Raw genomic sequence first — 18,104 nt, 5'->3', positions numbered from 1 at the left:
GGCAGCGGGACCTCTTCTTCCTGTGTCGTCTCTCGCGAGGGGGGGCTCGCGGCGGAGGGCGATGGATGACGGGCGGCGTGTGGTGATGGCGTCGGCCGCGGGCGGCGGCCTCGGTCCGGGCTCCGGCATGGCTTGGGCGTGGACGGCATGCGTGCGCGCGGTGGCGCTTGGTTCCGGATGTGTGCGTGGAACACGGTTTGACAGCCGGGCGCGGCAACGGCGGGCGTGGCGGTTGTGCTGCTCTGGAGCGTGAGGTGCGCTGCAGGTGGAGGAGCTGCTCGTCTGCACTGCTGCTTTGTTGGTGCGGCTCCGATCTAGATCTAGTGTGAACTAGCTCTTCGATCTGGGAGCTGCACTTCGCGTTGTGACTTTGGTGGCTGCGGTGGTGGTGGTCGCGGTGGTGCTGCGGTGGTGGACGGCGGCTACGGCCAGGGGGTGGTGAGTGTATCTGGTCATGATGGATCATGGGATCCCGTGGCCGGAGTGAGATCGGCCTCGGCAGGTGGTGGTCGATGGGCAGCGATCGATGGTTGCATGTGGTCATCTCCAGGAGAAATCCTTTGCTCCAGTCCTCTCCGGAGCCGGTGACGGCAGCGCCCGCGGGAGACGTGGTCTTTCTTGGAAGCTTCGCAGGCGAGGTGTGCTCCTCCTCCGCACGGCTTTGGCTCCGGAGGGAAACCTCAGATCTATTGGATCGGGAGATGGAGGCCTCTTCGCGTCTTTCTCTTCCTTGGGGGCATCGTCTCAGAGCCGGCCACGACTGGGAGACCGGTGGAAGGCGGCATCTTCGCCGTGGATGGGTGACATCTTTGCTGCGTGATTTGCTGAGGCGGGGTGCTGGTTTCTGTTTGGCAGCGATGATGGCGTCGCGAGGAGCTTGGGTCGCGTCGTGGACTTCGGTAGTCGGCTCTTCCCGGCGTGTCTGAGGTGCTCTTCCGTGGTTTGCGGAGGCACGTTCGGCGCAAGTCCTGCATATTTCCCTTGCGATGCTCGTCGTCAAAGTCGGAGCTGTCGGTCGCTTGCGCGTGTGGCCATCTGTTGGCATGTGCCGCCATGGTTTCTGCAGCTGTTTGTGTGTGGCTTCGATGATGGAGCTCTACGGTGAAGTCGGAGTCGCCTGTTCGAGGCAACTAGTGATGGCGATGACGCTTGCGACTCCTCGGCGGATGCCTTTCTTCTTTGCAGCTTCGTGTTCTATGTTGATGGCCAGGTTGGCCGGAGGTACCCATGTCATATGGGTTGGGTTGTACCGGTTTTAGCCCGGTTTTCCGTTAATTAACCAGGCAATTCTCTTTTTCTTAATCAATGAAAATGGCCAGTTTGTTGCCCCGTTTCATAAAAAAAATAGAAATAGTGGCAGGTATGGCGAAAGTACATTTCTACACCCAGGAGCAAATGCTCCTGGTGTGAACAGTAACATCAAAAAAATAGAAAAATTATTCAAAAAATTCTGGAATTTTTTTGTGACATACTTCCACAAATGTTTGTTGTGCGTGCAAAATTTCATTGCGAAATCACATTTGTGGAAGGCATGCCGAAAAAAACAAAATCAGAGCTCCAAAATGCTTTTGTAAGTAACATTTTCAGAGCATGGATTTTGTTTTTTTACCATACCTTCCACCAATATGATTTTGCGACGAAATTTTGCATGCACAACAAACATTTATGAAAGTATGTCACAAAAAAAATTCAGAATTTTTTGAATTATTTTTAAATTTATTTGATGTTACTGTTCACACCAGGAGCATTTGCTCCTGGGTGTAGAAACTCCACGTCCCTATGGTTCTATTATTCGTGAAATCCAACAGGGTCGACATCAGTTTGCAAGTTGCGATTTCATTCATGAAGGTATGGCGAGGAATTCGGATGCTCATTTTTTGGCCAAATTTTCGGGTTTTTAGACCAAGGTCGCCACTTGTGGCTAAGTGCTCCGCACGACCCCTTTGTGTATCCCTATGAACCGATTGGTTAATGAAAAAAGTTGGCCTTCCCGCTCAAAAACAAAAAAAGCTCCCTAAGGCGGCGCCTTGCTCTGGTTGGTTGCCACGTTCAAAGTGGATGGCAACGCGAAAGATTTCTAGTCCGGAGCTTAAATGTTACTATAAATAGTAAAATAGAAAATAAGATCTAATACGTATTTTTACAACAAAAATTGCTTAGTTTTCTGCTTGTGTGCAAATGCTTCGTGACGAAATCACATTCATGGAGTTAAGCAGAAATAAGCAAATTTGCAAATATTTCTTCATGGAAATTTGCACGTGCATAAAACATTGAGTGCATTCAACAATATTTATTGCCACAAAAAATCAGAGTTTTTTTAGTAATCTTTACTATTTTTCGAGAGCAGAAACTGCACGTTCCATCACAACGGTGCATCACGGCACTAAGACTCTATAGCATGAGAGCAACATTAACATACAATCAAAGTAACCTACGCGATGCATCAAACAACTCAAATGTTCATGCGAGAGAAGAAAATGGCATCATCATCATCATCATCCTTCCTTCCATTTTGACATTCCAATATTCCGACGGTACAGTCCACAGTAACATATGATGCAGTTTCTATTGGACAGGGAAAGAAAGCAGAGCAACAAACAACCACCCCGTAGAAGAAGGCCCGAGCGGCAAAGATACACAGGGGGCTAACGTCAGGCTATCTAGTTATAGACCATGTACTTTGGCGTGGCACTGAACTTTTGGTAACCCTTAATGACCTTGTTGACTGCATCAAGGAAATCCTTCTCCGTGACGGTCTTCCTGCGCGCACGGATGGCATACATTCCCGCCTCTGTGCAGACGCTCCGGATATCAGCACCTGTTGCAACACACAGAGTCATACATGGATACATGAGAAGACTGTTGCTCATGACACACGAGGCATGGATGGGATCAGATCATCTGAGACTCGTGTCATGCCAGAGTACTAGACTCTTACCAGTGGAGTTGGGGCAGAGGCGGGCCAGCAGCTCAAACCGGATGTCCCGCTCGCAGTTCATCGCACGGGTGTGGATCTTGAAGATCTGGGTGCGGCCCTCCAGGTCTGGCAAGCCAAACTCAACCTTCCTGTCCAGCCGCCCTGGACGCAGCAGTGCCGGGTCCAATGTATCAGGCCTGTTGGTAGCCATGAGGACCTTGATGTTTCCTCTCGCATCAAACCCATCGAGCTGATTAACAATCTCGAGCATGGTGCGCTGGACCTCATTGTCACCCCCAGCGCCGTCGTCAAACCGAGCACCACCAATGGCATCAACCTCGTCAAAGAAGACAATGCATGCCTTCTTTGACCGAGCCATCTGGAAGAGCTCACGAACCATCCGTGCCCCTTCACCAACATACTTCTGCACCAACTCACTTCCTATCACACGGATAAAACATGCATCGGTCCGATTGGCCACTGCCCTGGCAAGAAGAGTCTTTCCAGTTCCTGGAGGACCATAGCAAAGTACTCCCTTTGGAGGATCAATACCCAGCTTGACGAACTTCTCGGGGTGAAGCATAGGAAGCTCCACAACCTCCCGCATCTTCTCAATCTGCTCCTTGCAGCCACCAACATCATTATATGTTACATCCGGCTTTTCTTCAACTGTCATCATTGTAACACTTGGATCAATCTTGGGCGGCAAAGGAATTTGGATCTGGTATTTGTTTCGATCAACCCTGCATAATACACAGGAGTAGAATCAACATATATAATGCAACTCATTCAAGAACAAGTAAAGCACAATAAGATGCTTTATGCAACAAACTTTGGTGATCCTATATATGAACCGATAGGAATAGAACAAGCGCAAAGCACAACAATAGTACATAACACCAGTTACAAATCACATTTCTAGTAGGCGATAGCCACAGCTCAATTGAAGGGTTATATTAAGATGCTTCTTTGGAAGTAGTACCCAGTCCACTATTGCACATCAGTGATGTGGCTTAGCACTCAAAAGTCAAAACTATTGTTATCAACAACTTAACTCTAGATTTCCGTTAAAAAGGAGTCCGCCATTACAGCTACACTCTAACTGCAAGTGTTGACACAAAGCATAACAGGTACAAAAAGCTTTTTGAGATCATCCAAATGGAAGATGTTATGTACTCATTGGAGATAACAGACAACTTACCCAACTCTCATTCCTTCCTCGATATCAGTTGGGGAAACTTTGTCACCTAAGCCGACCACAAACTGCAATATCCCCCAAAATCAACATCATCAATATTCAACCTCCAGAAGATATGATTGGGCTAAAATGGTACAGTGCTGACATACCTTTGCAATTTGTTTGACGTTGATGACATATTTGGCATCATCAGTATTTGGACTTATGATCTTCGTGCATCGAGCGACCTTCACACCAGAATTTAATTGACTATTAATTCACCGTGGAGGGTATGATAAAGCACCAAGGTGACAACAAAACCGCTAATTCTATGCATTCTGCAGAAGGTTAAGGCGGACATCATGCTAATTCACCTGCAGCGGTTGCTCCTCCTGCATCATCTGTTTATCTGACACAAGATCCCACTGGCTTGGTGGAGCCAACCCAGTATCAGACTCCTTTATCCCTGAAATCAAATCAAACGTGAAATGAGCTAGATAGAACACAACAAGGTGGGATCGCACAGGCACTTAGAACTGATAATCAAGTACAGCCACCAATCAGACTAGCCAAAACTGGTGAGAACTTGGGAATGCAGCTGCATATGTTTGAGCATCCTGATCCTAGACCCAGGATTAAGGGGTGGTCAGAGGACACATGGATGTGCACGTACCGCACAGGTCATTGATCTTCTTGGCCATCTCCTTTATCTCCTTCTCGACCTTCTTGATGCTGTTCGAGTACGGCCCAAGCCCCTGTAAGAGCAGGAAGCCATCCATCCAAAATTAGAAAATTCCACCCAAATCGAGACGCTGCAATTCAGCAACACGGTATATGCCTCGCTGTAGACCACGAGAATCGAAACCAAACATTCTTCTCCCCTGTCAAAAACCCTAATTCCCGACGCACAAATCGTAACGACACAAACTACGCGGCCAGCAGTTTCCCCCAAATACACACGACAACAGAAGTTGAAAGCCCTAGATGGCTAGATCTACGCGGCGCACGACTCCCTAGCCCCCAGAACAAGCCCGGGCGGCGGAGAGCTCCGGCCGAGACGCGCCGGGCGGATCGATCCGGTGCGGGGGGGAGGGAGGCGCTTACGTAGGTCTTGAGGAGGGCGATGTCGTCCTCGTCGAGCGGCCTCGGGTTCTTCTCGTTCAGGAAGTCGTCCTCCGGCTCCGGCGCCATGGCTCCTGCACCTCCTCCGGCGACGGCGACGGCGAGCGGCTGCGCTGCGGAGGCGGGGTCTGGCGGCGAGAGCGAGCGAGATGTGTCTCTGTCTGGTGCCTGCTCCTGTATATATGACTCGTTTTTCCTTTCTCCTCCGATCAGAATCTCTTTCCTCTTAGGCAAGCCACGCTCACGTGCCCGTACGATGCGAATCGGACGGCTCGGAAATTTTGGCCTCCCAGTCGGACCGCTGCATCGGCTCGTAGGCGAACCGGTTTGCTCTCTCCGTGCACATTCGAGTTCCGGATGACTTACTGGCTCGTCACACTGCGCTGAGGTGAGCTACCAATTTCCTTACAAAAAAATATCGTGATTTCACGCCATGTTTATGTTTGTGGTTCACTTTTATAGTAGATGAAAATACAGAGGTGGGCATGGTTTCATGCGCACTCACATGAATAGTGGATTAAAAGAAACACTAGGAAAGAATTGAAATCTTGGGATATCAAACTTGGTCGACCACTCTACTCATGTATGAAATTTCTAGAAGGAATGACACCGGGGTATTCTCCAGTGAAGAAAATTAGGATCCCTTCAAACAGTAGCGGTTTTTGAATATAGCTTTGATTTTTCATTTTTGCCCAGAATGCCACGGGTGTCATTATCTTGTGAAGCTTCATACTCCCTCCGTTCGGAATTACTTGTCGCAGAAACGGATGTATCTAGACGTATTTTAATTCTAGATACATCCATTTCCGAGACAAGTAATTCCAAACGGAGGGAGTACATACAAGAGTAGAATGGTCGACCATGTATGCTACAAAAAAACGAGTTTTATTTCCTAATATTTTCTTCAAATTTACTACTAAATTCATAGTGGCGACTCACGGTCTCACACCCAGTTTGGCTGATAACTGCAAAGACAATAAAATCCATGTAGCAGTAAGATTCTTCCCACCTTACAGCCGCCGGGCGTCGACCTCATTTGGCATTCCGATCATGCGTTATCGTCAGGTTGCCACTACATGTCGTCGTTACAACTTAGTACAAGGAACTACAGCTAAAGAAGAAAAACTAGTCTTCGGTAGCGTAGTACTGCGGGGCGAGCTCGGCCAGCCACAGCGGGTCGATCCGGGTGAGGTTCTTGACGTAGTTCTGCGTCGTCCGGACCAGCTCGTTGAAGATGACGCAGTCCGGCTTGGTCCGGAACAGCACCGACGAAGGGTGCATCTGCACGCTCTGCCCCGTCGCGAGAGCCCTGCCAAAACCAACAACGCACCAAGCCATGAGCTCTTGAGAGATTGAATTATCTAGCATACATCTCATTGGAACTTCCAAGTGTGTCGGAGAGATCGTGACAGAGTTCTCGGGTTACAGTCACAGATAAACCGCACGCTGAATGAAATCGGAGCAGTACCTGAATGATCCATCTGGCTGTCGCATTGCTGCGTTCAGGAAGAAGGCAGCGGTGAGGCACCTCCGGAACTGGACCATGTCGTCTCCACATGATGACAGGTTAAGCCCCATTTGTTGGACATGACCCTGGATTTGGCTGCACCACACAGAACGTCTCCATGTCAGCTCGCTGTGTCATCTGAAATTGCTACTTAACTGGAAACACTTCCCAGATTTTTGAAGACTATATGTATTTGGTTTAGCTATTACTAAATATGTGCTCATGGTCCAAGAATGAATGGCAATAGAAATTCAACAGAAAGAATTGCCTGCAGATATTTCGACTGCTGACGCTACAAATACATGGCATGCTCGAGCTGATTGCAGCACTGTTAAACAACGTTCTAAAAGGCCATTGTGCTCAAGCTGGGTGCAATTTTTTTTAATTAAAATTCGTTAGCAGGGGTCTCTGACTCGAAACCTCTTGTTCTAATAACATGAGCTTACGCGGTTGACAAAAGGCAAACAGTGCGTATACTCACAATTCAACAGTTTCAGAATTACAATCACCCAATGCCCACGGCAGCTATAGTATTTTCCATTTCATCATTTAAGAGAATGCATCCAATCTGGTCCAACAATTTAAGCCTTCAATAATAGTGTAAGAACTAACCTGTGAACATCACGAGCATGTCTTAAAGATCGATAATTGATGAAGTTTTCGAAGCACCATCTGTTCAAAGCCTTTTCCATTGTCTTTTCTTTAGCATTTGCGTTCTTGCTCTTTTCCAAGCATTCTGCGGCAGCTCGATATACATTCACCAAAGTTATATGGTCTCCTTCAGAGCTTTCAAAACTCTTCCTAGCAGCTCTTGCCTGAAAATGGGTTGAGGTAAAAGGATCAATGAATAAACACACTTGTAATTCCTCAAGAAAGAGACAAGTGCACTATTAATTGGTGGTAACAGGGGAAGAGCCCAACCAAATACAATTTGAACCTAAGAATTCCTCTTTGGCGTGCAAATGGGAAATCATAAGTTAGAGGCTAAAGGTACCATTTTGGTGGTAGCCTAAAGGTACTTCAATAAAACAGTATACGATTCCACCACATAACTCTGAAAATGATTCAATCACCATTACAAAATTCTTCGGCACCAATAAATTTTGCACTCTGGGGACTTAATAATAGAAGCAATGAATGCTAGTCTTTCTAGCCACAGGGGAAACCCAAGTCCATAGAGATAAATGAGAGCAAGTGTTGCAGGAAAAATGTAAACACAAGTTTCTCAGAAGTTAAATACTGATAACTACATGAACACTCAATGAGATTTAGGCTGTGTTTTAGGAAAATATATTCTTGGCAATTAATCAATGATCGCCAGTTCATCAAGAACCTGGAAAGCATGCAGTGTCACGCACCAGGGTGGTAACTCCATTTATAAAAGTAAACTAAATCCGAGACCCACTACATAAGATGGTAACTACTCATGGCTGGACCCAAAGTCCATTCCCCCAATTTTATTCAAAACTTTCTAGCATTTTCAACTTCAAACAACATGTGATCACGAATACTATTCAAATCGATACAAAATAATCCGAAATAAAACAAATGCCATCAGTATACTGTTCATCCAGGGCAGGAAAACGGGTAACGATCCAGTTCCTGCTGGGTTTTCAACCCTCCCTGCCTCCGTGGTCTGGCATTATGTCTTAAAAATACATCCAATGGTCTTATAACTAAATAATGTCCAGTAAGAACCTATTGTGGAACATACATCAAACAAGTTTCTGGGGACTCATGAGAATACCTCTTCCAACTTCTCACGTGGGGTGAAGAAAATTGACTCCACTGAAAGCATAGAAACAACAATCAACATTTCTTCCAAGCACTTGAATTCACTCGACACAATCAATGCCTTGGAGTACATGGGATCTAAAGGCAGCCTAGCCATCTGTTTACCCACTGGATCTGACAGCTTATAATCATCAGTCAAAGCTCCTAGTAAAATCAATTGCTCCAATGATTTCAAAATGGACGTCCTGCAGTATGTTTGGCACAATTAGCAAAACTTGATGTCCATACAAAGCAACTTGCTATTCAGCTTATACTAGAGATTTCTGCAAAGCTTATAAAGAATAATGTTGAAGTTTCCAGTGAATGCATTCATCATAAGGTTCGTAAGAACTTAACAAGTCCAGACAGAAGTTTGCTTTAGCAGAAAATTTTAAGCAGACTGGGATCATTATCACAACAACAACAACAACAACAACAAAGCCTTTAGTCCCAAACAAGTTGGGGTAGGCTAGAGGTGAAACCCATAAGATCTCGCAACCAACTCATGGCTCTGGCACATGGATAGCAAGCTTCCACGCACCCCTGTCCATAGCTAGCTCTTTGGTGATACTCCAATCCTTCAGGTCTCTCTTAACGGACTCCTCCCATGTCAAATTCGGTCTACCCCGCCCTCTCTTGACATTCTCCGCACGCTTTAGCCGTCCGCTATGCACTGGAGCTTCTGGAGGCCTGCGCTGAATATGCCCAAACCATCTCAGACGATGTTGGACAAGCTTCTCCTCAATTGGTGCTACCCCAACTCTATCTCGTATATCATCATTCCAGACTCGATCCTTCCTCGTGTGGCCACACATCCATCTCAACATACGCATCTCCGCCACACCTAACTGTTGAACATGTCGCCTTTTAGTTGGCCAACACTCCGCCATACAACATTGCGGGTCGAACCGCCGTCCTTTAGAATTTGCCTTTTAGCTTTTGTGGCACTCTCTTGTCACAGAGAATGCCAGAAGCTTGGCGCCACTTCATCCATCCGGCTTTGATTCGATGGTTCACACTTCATCAATACCCCCATCCTCCTGCAACATTGACCCCAAATACCAAAAGGTGTCCTTCCGAGGTACCACCTGGCCATCAAGGCTAACCTCCTCCTCCTCACACCTAGTAGTACTGAAACCGCACATCATGTACTCGGTTTTAGTTCTACTAAGCCTAAACCCTTTCGATTCCAAGGTTTGTCTCCATAACTCTAACTTCCTATTTACCCCCGTCCGACTATCGTCAACTAGCACCACATCATCCGCAAAGAGCATACACCATGGGATATCTCCTTGTATATCCCTTGTGACCTCATCCATCACCAATGCAAAAAGATAAGGGCTCAAAGTTGACCCCCGATGCAGTCCTATCTTAATCGGGAAGTCATCGGTGTCGACATCACTTGTTCGAACACTTGTCACAACATTATCGTACATGTCCTTGATGAGGGTAATGTACTTTGCTGGGACTTTGTGTTTCTCCAAGGCCCACCACATGACATTCCGCGGTATCTTATCATAGGCCTTCTCCAAGTCAATGAACACCATATGCAAGTCCTTCTTTTGCTCCCTATATCTCTCCATAAGTTGTCGTACCAAGAAAATGGCTTCCATGGTCGACCTCCCAGGCATGAAACCAAACTGATTTTTGGTCACGCTTGTCATTCTTCTTAAGCGGTGCTCAATGACTCTCTCCCATAGCTTCATTGTATGGCTCATCAGCTTAATTCCACGGTAATTAGTACAACTCTGAACATCCCCCTTGTTCTTGAAGATTGGTACTAATATATACTCCGTCTCCATTCTTCTGGCATCTTGTTTGCCCGAAAAATGAGGTTGAAAAGCTTGGTTAGCCATACTATTGCTATGTCCCCGAGACCTTTCCACACCTCAATGGGGATACAATCAGGGCCCATCGCCTTGCCTCCTTTTATCCTTTTTAAAGCCTCCTTCACCTCAGACTCCTGGATTCGCCGCACAAAACGCATGCTGGTCTCATCAAAGGAGTCGTCTAGTTCAATGGTAGAACTCTCATTCTCCCCATTGAACAGCTTGTCAAAGTACTCCCGCCATCTATGCTTAATCTCCTCGTCCTTCACCAAGAGTTGGCCTGCTCCGTCCTTGATGCATTTGACTTGGCCAATGTCCCTCGTCTTCCTCTCTCGGATCTTGGCCATCTTATAGATGTCCCTTTCACCTTCCTTCGTGCCTAACCGTTGGTAGAGGTCCTCATATGCCCGACCCCTTGCTTCACCAACAGCTCGCTTTGCGGCCTTCTTCGCCATCTTGTACTTCTCTATGTTGTCTGCACTCCTATCCAGGTATAGGCGTCTGAAGCAATCTTTCTTCTCTTTAATTGCCTTCTGGACGTCATCATTCCACCACCAGGTATCCTTATCTTCGCTACTCCTTCCCCTGGACACTCCAAACTCCTCCGAGGCCACCTTACGAATGCAAGTCGCCATCTTCATCCACACATTGTCCGCATCCCCTCCTTCCTCCCAAGGGCCCTCCTTAATGACCCTTTCCTTGAACACCTGAGCTACCTCCCCCTTGAGCTTCCACCACTTCGTTCTAGCGACTTTGGCACGCTTATCCCGCTGGACACGAATCCGAAAGCGGAAGTCAGCAACCACCAGCTTATGCTGGGGTACAACACTCTCTCCAGGTATCACCTTACAGTCTAGGCACGCACGCCTATCTTCTCTTCTCGAGAGGATGAAATCAATCTGGCTAGAGTGTTGGCCACTACTAAAAGTCACCAGATGTGATTCTCTCTTTCTAAAGAGGGTGTTAGCTACAATCATGTTGTAGGCTAGAGCAAAGCTTAAGACATCTTCCCCTTCTTGATTCCTGATGCCATGGCCAAAGCCCCCATGCGCCCCTTCAAAACCTGTGTTAGATGTACCCACGTGGCCATTGAGGTCTCCTCCTATGAAGAGCTTCTCACCAATCGGTACACTCCTAACCATGTCTTCCAGGCCTTCCCAGAACTCCCTCTTGGTGTTCTCATTGTGGCCTACTTGCGGGGCATACGCGCTGATAACATTGAGAACCAAGTCCTCAACTACCAGCTTGACCAAGATAATCCGGTCCCCACGTCTCTTGACGTCTACCACTCCATACTTGAGGCTCTTGTTGATCAAGATGCCTACGCCATTTCTGTTTGCAGCCGACCCCGTGTACCACAGCTTGAAGCCGGTATCCTCCACCTCCTTCGCCTTCTGTCCTCTCCATTTGGTTTCTTGGACGCAAAGGATATCAACACCTCTCCTCACTGCTGCATCAACTAGCTCCTGAAGCTTCCCTGTCAGAGACCCTACGTTCCAGCTACCTAAGCGAATCCTCCTAGGCTCGGCTAGCTTCCTGGCTAGCTTCCTTACCCTTCGCACCCGTCGAGTCAAATGCGAAGACCCTTGCTCATTTTCCACTACACCCGGGCGCCGATGTAGCGCGCCACTAAGGATGCGACGACCCGATCCTCGCTCACTTGCCACCGTATCCGGATCAAGATACGGCGCGCCACTTGGGGGGTGACGGCCCGGCCCTTGCCCACTTTCCACCACACCCGGGTTCCGATGTGGCGCGTTGCTGAGAGGGTTACGCCCCAACGAAAATCTTTTGGGTTTCATCTCCATAAGAGTGGCTGAGTTTTTACGTTGGCTCGCCAAGCCTATCACAACCCTCCTCCTTCACCCGGGCTTGGGACCGGCTATGTTGAGACAACATAGGCGGGGATCATTATCACGAATAACGAAATATTTCAAATACAGTATTACAAGTGAAATTACTAGTGTGTATCTTCTCAGTGCTATGATATTTGAGTTCTGCATAGGCAGCAATTGTCTAACATATAATTAAGCACAGCAGAACACATGAAACAAAACATCAAGCTCACACATTGCCAGATAAATTTCATGAGTAATTTTGAGTTTATCGTTTGCCATGTTGATTGCACTTTTTGCATGATACGTCAGTGACTTCACTATACTGTAATCAGATAGGGGGCAAAATTTTGTTTTACACATGAGCAGGAATAAGAAAACAGAAGTACGAAAACTCACCTTGATGGTTTCTCCATAAAATCGAAACCTATGATGTCATCAATCCCAAGAGCTTTGAGTTGTAGTACAACATTTGCGAGGTTACATCGTTTAATCTCAGGAATAGTCGATTCCGCCAGTTTATCGAACTCACATTCTTGGAACAACCGAAAGCACTTCCCTGGCCCCTCACGTCCAGCACGGCCACTGAGGGTAGAATAAAAAGGTAAGAGAAAGCACACAAAAATTATATTTGCTTGAAAATTTCTACCTCCTTTGAAGAGCCTGTGCTTTAGAGACAGGAATGATGATTAGGGACTCCATTCCAGTTACAGGATTGTAGGCGCGTGCTTTGACCATACCAGGATCAATAACATATTTAATACCAGGTATTGTTACAGAAGTCTCTGCAATATTCGTTGCTAGAACTACCTGACAGACAAACTGGACATTAGCAAAATGCTCCAAGCCTTGCATAATGCATACTACACAGTCATGTTTAGTGAAAGGAAATTATGGAAAATGGTAATAAGAAAATGCATTGCTCAATGAACCTTTCAAAAGGTCGAATTTGGAGATGAAGATGCAACATCTGTTGCATGGTGCAGGAATACAGGAAAACATAGGGCGAGAAATCAAGGCTACCTAAAAAAGTAATAGGCTGTTGGCTACACACCACCACCAAGTGTGACAAAACCAGCTCAAGCAAAAATGAGGCTCGGCTCACAGAACCTATAAACAAGTCACTAAGCATCACGGTACAGTAAAAGGTAGGCCAGAGGCCTCGCAAAAAAAGGTAGGACCAGAGAAATGAGATGGAAAGCAGGAAAAAAGGTAGGGAGGGTCCAAAAAAAATAGCGGCAGAAAGGGGGGAATGGGGGTAGTAAGTGCCTGTCAAAAGCCAACAGCACAAAAAACACGGACAATAAAAAAGCCTACTCCCAATGTGGCTTGTGCAACCAGGAGTTGTAGGCTGTAGGCACTCCGCCAACGTTGCGTCTCCACCTTCATGCCCATAGTGACTGCGCATAGATCATGGTTTTCTTGTGCCAAACGAACCAAATTAGCAGAGCAACCATGGAATCCAGGTCCTTGCACCACTGCTTCGGAGCCTGCTTGTGTTTGGCCAGCCACCAATCTGCTAAAGTGTCCACAGCCAAGGCCGGCTCAATGGGCATAATTTGTTTCCATGTCTAGCAGACAACTAATTAACTGCCCCCTCAACCCTCTTTTTTTGCAACTGCAGACTAATATAATGTGTGTGTTTTATTAGCAATAACATAAGTAGTTGTGTACAGAAGTGTAACTCTCAACCAAACGTAAGTAACAGAGCACTACAACAGATATAAAGAGCAGCAACTAAAGTATTTGTCATATAAATATGTTGGAAGTGGAAGAAAGGAAAAGTAAGCATTGAAAGAGCATAAAGGTTCACCTTCCGGGCTCCAGAAGGTGCTGGGTTAAATGCATTCATTTGCTGTTCTGATGGAAGAGACGAGTAGATAGGTGTAATCCATATCTTGCTACTATCTGCTGGAAGTTGACGAGCACGCTCTTGAATAAGCCTCTCTAGGGATTCAATCTCCTCTTGACCAGTTAAAAATGCAAGAATGTCTCCAGGTCCTTCCTCCAAATGGATCTAAGAAAGCAAACATCCAAACATGAAGTTCATAATCAAAGAGGGCTGGCTACATTAAGTCACAGTTGAAACAATAGGCTCTGCTAATTAGAAGATACTACTAAATTTAGGCCCAGACAAGATACATTCTCTTATCCTGGTTTCTGAAGGAAGCCTTTTTCTTTCAAAAACGCTTTTTAAGTTTATACATAGACTCCAATTTTCTTTCCTCCTCCCCAATCCATCCACATCTTCCATGCAAATAGGGTGATGCTCACCTGAAAGATCGTAACTAGTGTAGCATCTAGATAATCCGACTCAGGCTGATAAGTATACAGTGTGTCGACGGGGTATTGCCGTCCTTGAATATGTACAGCTTTAGCGCCACCAAAATAATCAGAAAAACACTTCGCATCCAGACTGGCAGACATAATAATCAGCTTTAGAGGTGCAATCTTTATTCCCTGGCATGCCTTCAGGGTAGAAGATTGAGAGTGATCTGGTCTGTCAGAAATCTTTCCATTTTTATTCGCATGAAGAGATCGGGAATGCTGCACTTTTTTCAACAAACCCAGCAATACATCAGTATGGACAGTTCTTTCGTGGGCCTCGTCAACAACTATAACACTATACTTAGACAAGAGTGGATCCAAAAGGGCTTCCCTGAAAATGAAAAGCAATTCTTCTATTACAAAAGTGAAAGCAATTCTTCTATCACAAAAGTAAATTCACAGATCAGACAAAAAAAAGAGATAGAAAGAGATGAACCCACACATTTAGCCATCTATAACATGGCAAGATACAGCTGAAACAATGAACTGGTCAACAGTTTTTCAATAGAAACATCTCAAAAACAAAGAACACAACAATAAAAGTTACAGTGGGGGGAAATAATGCAATATACAACTCCGAAGCAAATAAAATGATATATGGACTTTCTTTTGTGAGCGAAATAGACTATGTTGCCAGTCTCAGGTCCATGCACATGTAGGGATGACTACTGTCACAAATGACTGAAATAGAGAGAAAGCTTGAATATAATACTGGTAGATCTAGAACATCACCCATCTCGAGAAAGATAAAATAGAAGTGTGTGTTCTACCTATTTTTTTCCCTTCATTCCTCCGATTTTTTAACTCATAAATGATTTATCCATATATCATTCGAACAGCATTACAAGGACATAGCCATCATGCTGGTAAGTGCTACTACATACATAATAAGAGAATTGCATGATGTAACCCTTCAAAAATTGAAACTGTTACAGTATATGTGGATTGCACTAGTCCTTTCCATCAGTTCGGACTTTTGGTTGCATTGGCTAGTGCATGAGGCTTAACATGGTATCGGAGCTAAGGTCTTGAGTTCAAGTCCTGGTTTGCGCAATTTATCTAAAAATTGCAGTTGCCCCCCTTTGTGTCCACGTATAGGCCTCTTGAGTCATACGTGAGTTTCGCACGCCGTCGCTCTCTTCCGGTTGCACGTGTTGACTTGTCTTCCCCGTCACACGTGAGAGGGGGGGTGTAACAGTATATGTGGATTGCACTAGCCCTTTCCATCAGTTCGGACTTTTGGTTGCATTGGCTAGTGCATGAAGCTTAACAGAAACAATTCTCTATAGGAGCATACAGCATTAAATCAACAGTTACGCAAAACACTACAGAAAAGAATCAAACAGCAGGCAACAAAGTGGGTAGAATATCAGATAGACACAGGGAGCTAGCATAAAACAGAATAATACTCCCTCCATCCCAAAATTCTTGTCTTAGATTTGTCCACATACGGATGTATCTATTCACATTTTAGTGTTAGATACATCTGCATCTAGATAAATCTAAGACAAGAATTTTGAGACGGAGGGAGTAGATCATAAATAATCAAACAATAGACAATATGGTTGAGAAAATTACCTTAGAAGCAAACCATCGGTCATGTACTTAATCCTTGTTGCATTAGATGTGGAATCATCAAATCTTATAGAGTATCCAACCTTTCTGCCCAACTGATCATTGCATTCCTCGGCGACACGCTTTGCTACTGTCACAGCTGCAACTCTTCGAGGCTGAGTGATGCCAATCACTTTTCCATCCTGACAAAACCCACCATCATACAAAAACTGTGGCAACTCTGCGTAACAAAACAAAAGAAAGAGTATGATTTTGTAACAAAATACTTGACAGCCATATGGTTATTCTTCAATAAATGATAAAGAATGCTCCTCAAAAGAAACCACATAAGCAAATGTAGTCCGTGCTGGTCAAGCAATTCATAATAATAATTTCCGTAAGATAAAAACGCTACGACACAAAGAAAAAAAAAAGAGGTTTTCAAGCATAGGGACCTCATTTCGTGTTTATGAAATATTCCTTCAGTCACACTCTTACTCTTATATCATGTCGTATGAGTTAAATTTGAACTAAAACCACGCCACTTATTTCTGAACGGAGGCAGTACCAGACTAACAAGTAACAACATCAATTCCATAAATGGACAAACAATAATCCCATTCATCACAGAGCTGCAGTCTTTCAGAAATTGCTTGACCCAAGAAACAATGAGCAATGGGAGGGGAAAAGAGTGCAGTGAAACACTTACGAGTCGTTTTGCCACTACCGGTCTCGCCAACAACAATCAGCGTGTCATTCTTCCTCACCTCATCGACAAGTCTTTTCTCCACTGCAACCACAATCACCAAGTCATGCAACAAATTTATTGATAACTATATGATTTTTCTTCAATAACTGCTGAACAATGCTCATCAACAACAACAAATAGTATCTCTTGACTAAAGACAAAAAATAAAACTAGGGCGCAAGGGAATCAAACATTTGGCATGCAAACTAACCTGACGCGATGGGAAGCGACTTCCTCTGCTGACGAATCAGCTGCTTCCTCCTGTTCAACCCAACAAAAGCATATGCTCAGTACCCCGAGCAAATAAATCAAACAAACAAAACAAAATCGCGGAGAGGGTAGTGGCACCTTGCGTTATGCTGCTGCTTCTGCGGAGAAGCACCGGAGGAGAAGGACGGCATCTCGGGTGCTGGTGCAGACGCCCGGGCCCTGAAGCTCGCCATGGCTGGCATGCAGTGCTAGCTCGCCGGAATTTTTTTTCTGCGCCGCGATAGGGAGGAACGGTAGGGCCTCGGCAGTGGCAAATCTAGGATTTTGAAACAAGGTGGTCCACCCTAAAAAAAGTTACAATAAATATGACATGCCAAAAACACAACAGAAATTGACCGATATGATCTTACAAACATATGGAAAATTCTCAAATAAGTCTTGATTTTGCATTAAGAAGAGCCTAAATGCCTTGAAAAGTTCAAAGAAGACTATGTGCATGTGTTCATTCTTCCACATTTGATACACATACGTAATCATGTGGTCCTAATTGACACTCTGTTCTTCAATATGACAATGACATTTATTGATCGAAAAAGTGAGAACAATGTGCCAATTGTTTGACACAAACTGAAACAATTCAGTAGTAATAACATTTCTGAAAACTACAGCGATGCCACATGGATACAGAAAATGGATCCAAACTGAAACAATTCAGTAGTAAGTAGTAACGTTCCTGGATAGAATTCAGTAGTGATACGTTACAGTTTACAGAGGAGCACAGCAAGCCTAAATTCGTAACGAGAAGTAATGGCAGGTGGCAGCACGACGAGCACCGAGTAATGAGTAAACAGAAATTGGGGAGCAGGCGGAAATCTCGTCGTACCTCAAATCGGGCTGGGCGGCTGGCTGCGTGCCTCCTGCGGGTGCGCAACGGGCGCCGGGCGTCGACTGCCGAGTGCGGTCTGGGCGGGGCGGCCGCGGGCTGCCGGCTGGGCGTGGCGGCGCAGGGCAGGGGCGGGGCGGGTAGAGTCGACGGCGAGCCACGGAACCAGGCGGCGTGTTAGGGCGGGTAGAATCGACTGCTCGGGCTTTGGAGCTGGAGTA

At 45.7% G+C, this 18,104-nt stretch overlaps 2 protein-coding genes across 3 annotated transcripts; both read right to left on the bottom strand.

Annotated features, from left to right (window-relative positions):
- Positions 1 to 2,470: 2,470 nt before the first annotated feature.
- Positions 2,471 to 5,373, bottom strand: LOC119328541 (26S proteasome regulatory subunit 7A). Its single transcript, XM_037601516.1, has 7 exons — positions 5,199 to 5,373; positions 4,768 to 4,849; positions 4,469 to 4,560; positions 4,265 to 4,342; positions 4,119 to 4,180; positions 2,939 to 3,660; positions 2,471 to 2,818 (listed from the first exon to the last, which is right to left on the bottom strand). Exons 1-7 carry the CDS (start codon positions 5,283 to 5,285, stop codon positions 2,661 to 2,663), a joined length of 1,281 nt encoding a protein of 426 aa, XP_037457413.1. The 5' UTR covers positions 5,286 to 5,373; the 3' UTR covers positions 2,471 to 2,660.
- Positions 5,374 to 6,080: 707 nt separating this feature from the next.
- LOC119330439 (pre-mRNA-splicing factor ATP-dependent RNA helicase DEAH10-like) lies at positions 6,081 to 18,062 on the bottom strand. 2 transcript variants are annotated; one of them, XM_037603543.1, is made up of 13 exons: positions 17,884 to 18,062; positions 17,139 to 17,344; positions 17,002 to 17,051; positions 16,752 to 16,832; positions 16,067 to 16,283; positions 14,435 to 14,819; positions 13,974 to 14,177; positions 12,810 to 12,970; positions 12,560 to 12,745; positions 8,471 to 8,702; positions 7,336 to 7,538; positions 6,685 to 6,819; positions 6,081 to 6,525 (listed from the first exon to the last, which is right to left on the bottom strand). In XM_037603543.1, exons 2-13 carry the CDS (start codon positions 17,240 to 17,242, stop codon positions 6,342 to 6,344), a joined length of 2,142 nt encoding a protein of 713 aa, XP_037459440.1. In that variant the 5' UTR covers positions 17,243 to 17,344; positions 17,884 to 18,062; the 3' UTR covers positions 6,081 to 6,341. The 2 variants fall into 2 exon arrangements, with proteins under 2 accessions (XP_037459440.1, XP_037459441.1); XM_037603544.1 differs by having other exon boundaries at positions 17,139 to 17,316.
- Positions 18,063 to 18,104: the final 42 nt, after the last annotated feature.

Source organism: Triticum dicoccoides, chromosome 7A, assembly GCF_002162155.2.
Source record: "Triticum dicoccoides isolate Atlit2015 ecotype Zavitan chromosome 7A, WEW_v2.0, whole genome shotgun sequence".
In the NCBI taxonomy this organism is placed as follows: domain Eukaryota; kingdom Viridiplantae; phylum Streptophyta; class Magnoliopsida; order Poales; family Poaceae; genus Triticum; species Triticum dicoccoides.
This window is presented reverse-complemented; position numbering and strand designations above follow the sequence as displayed.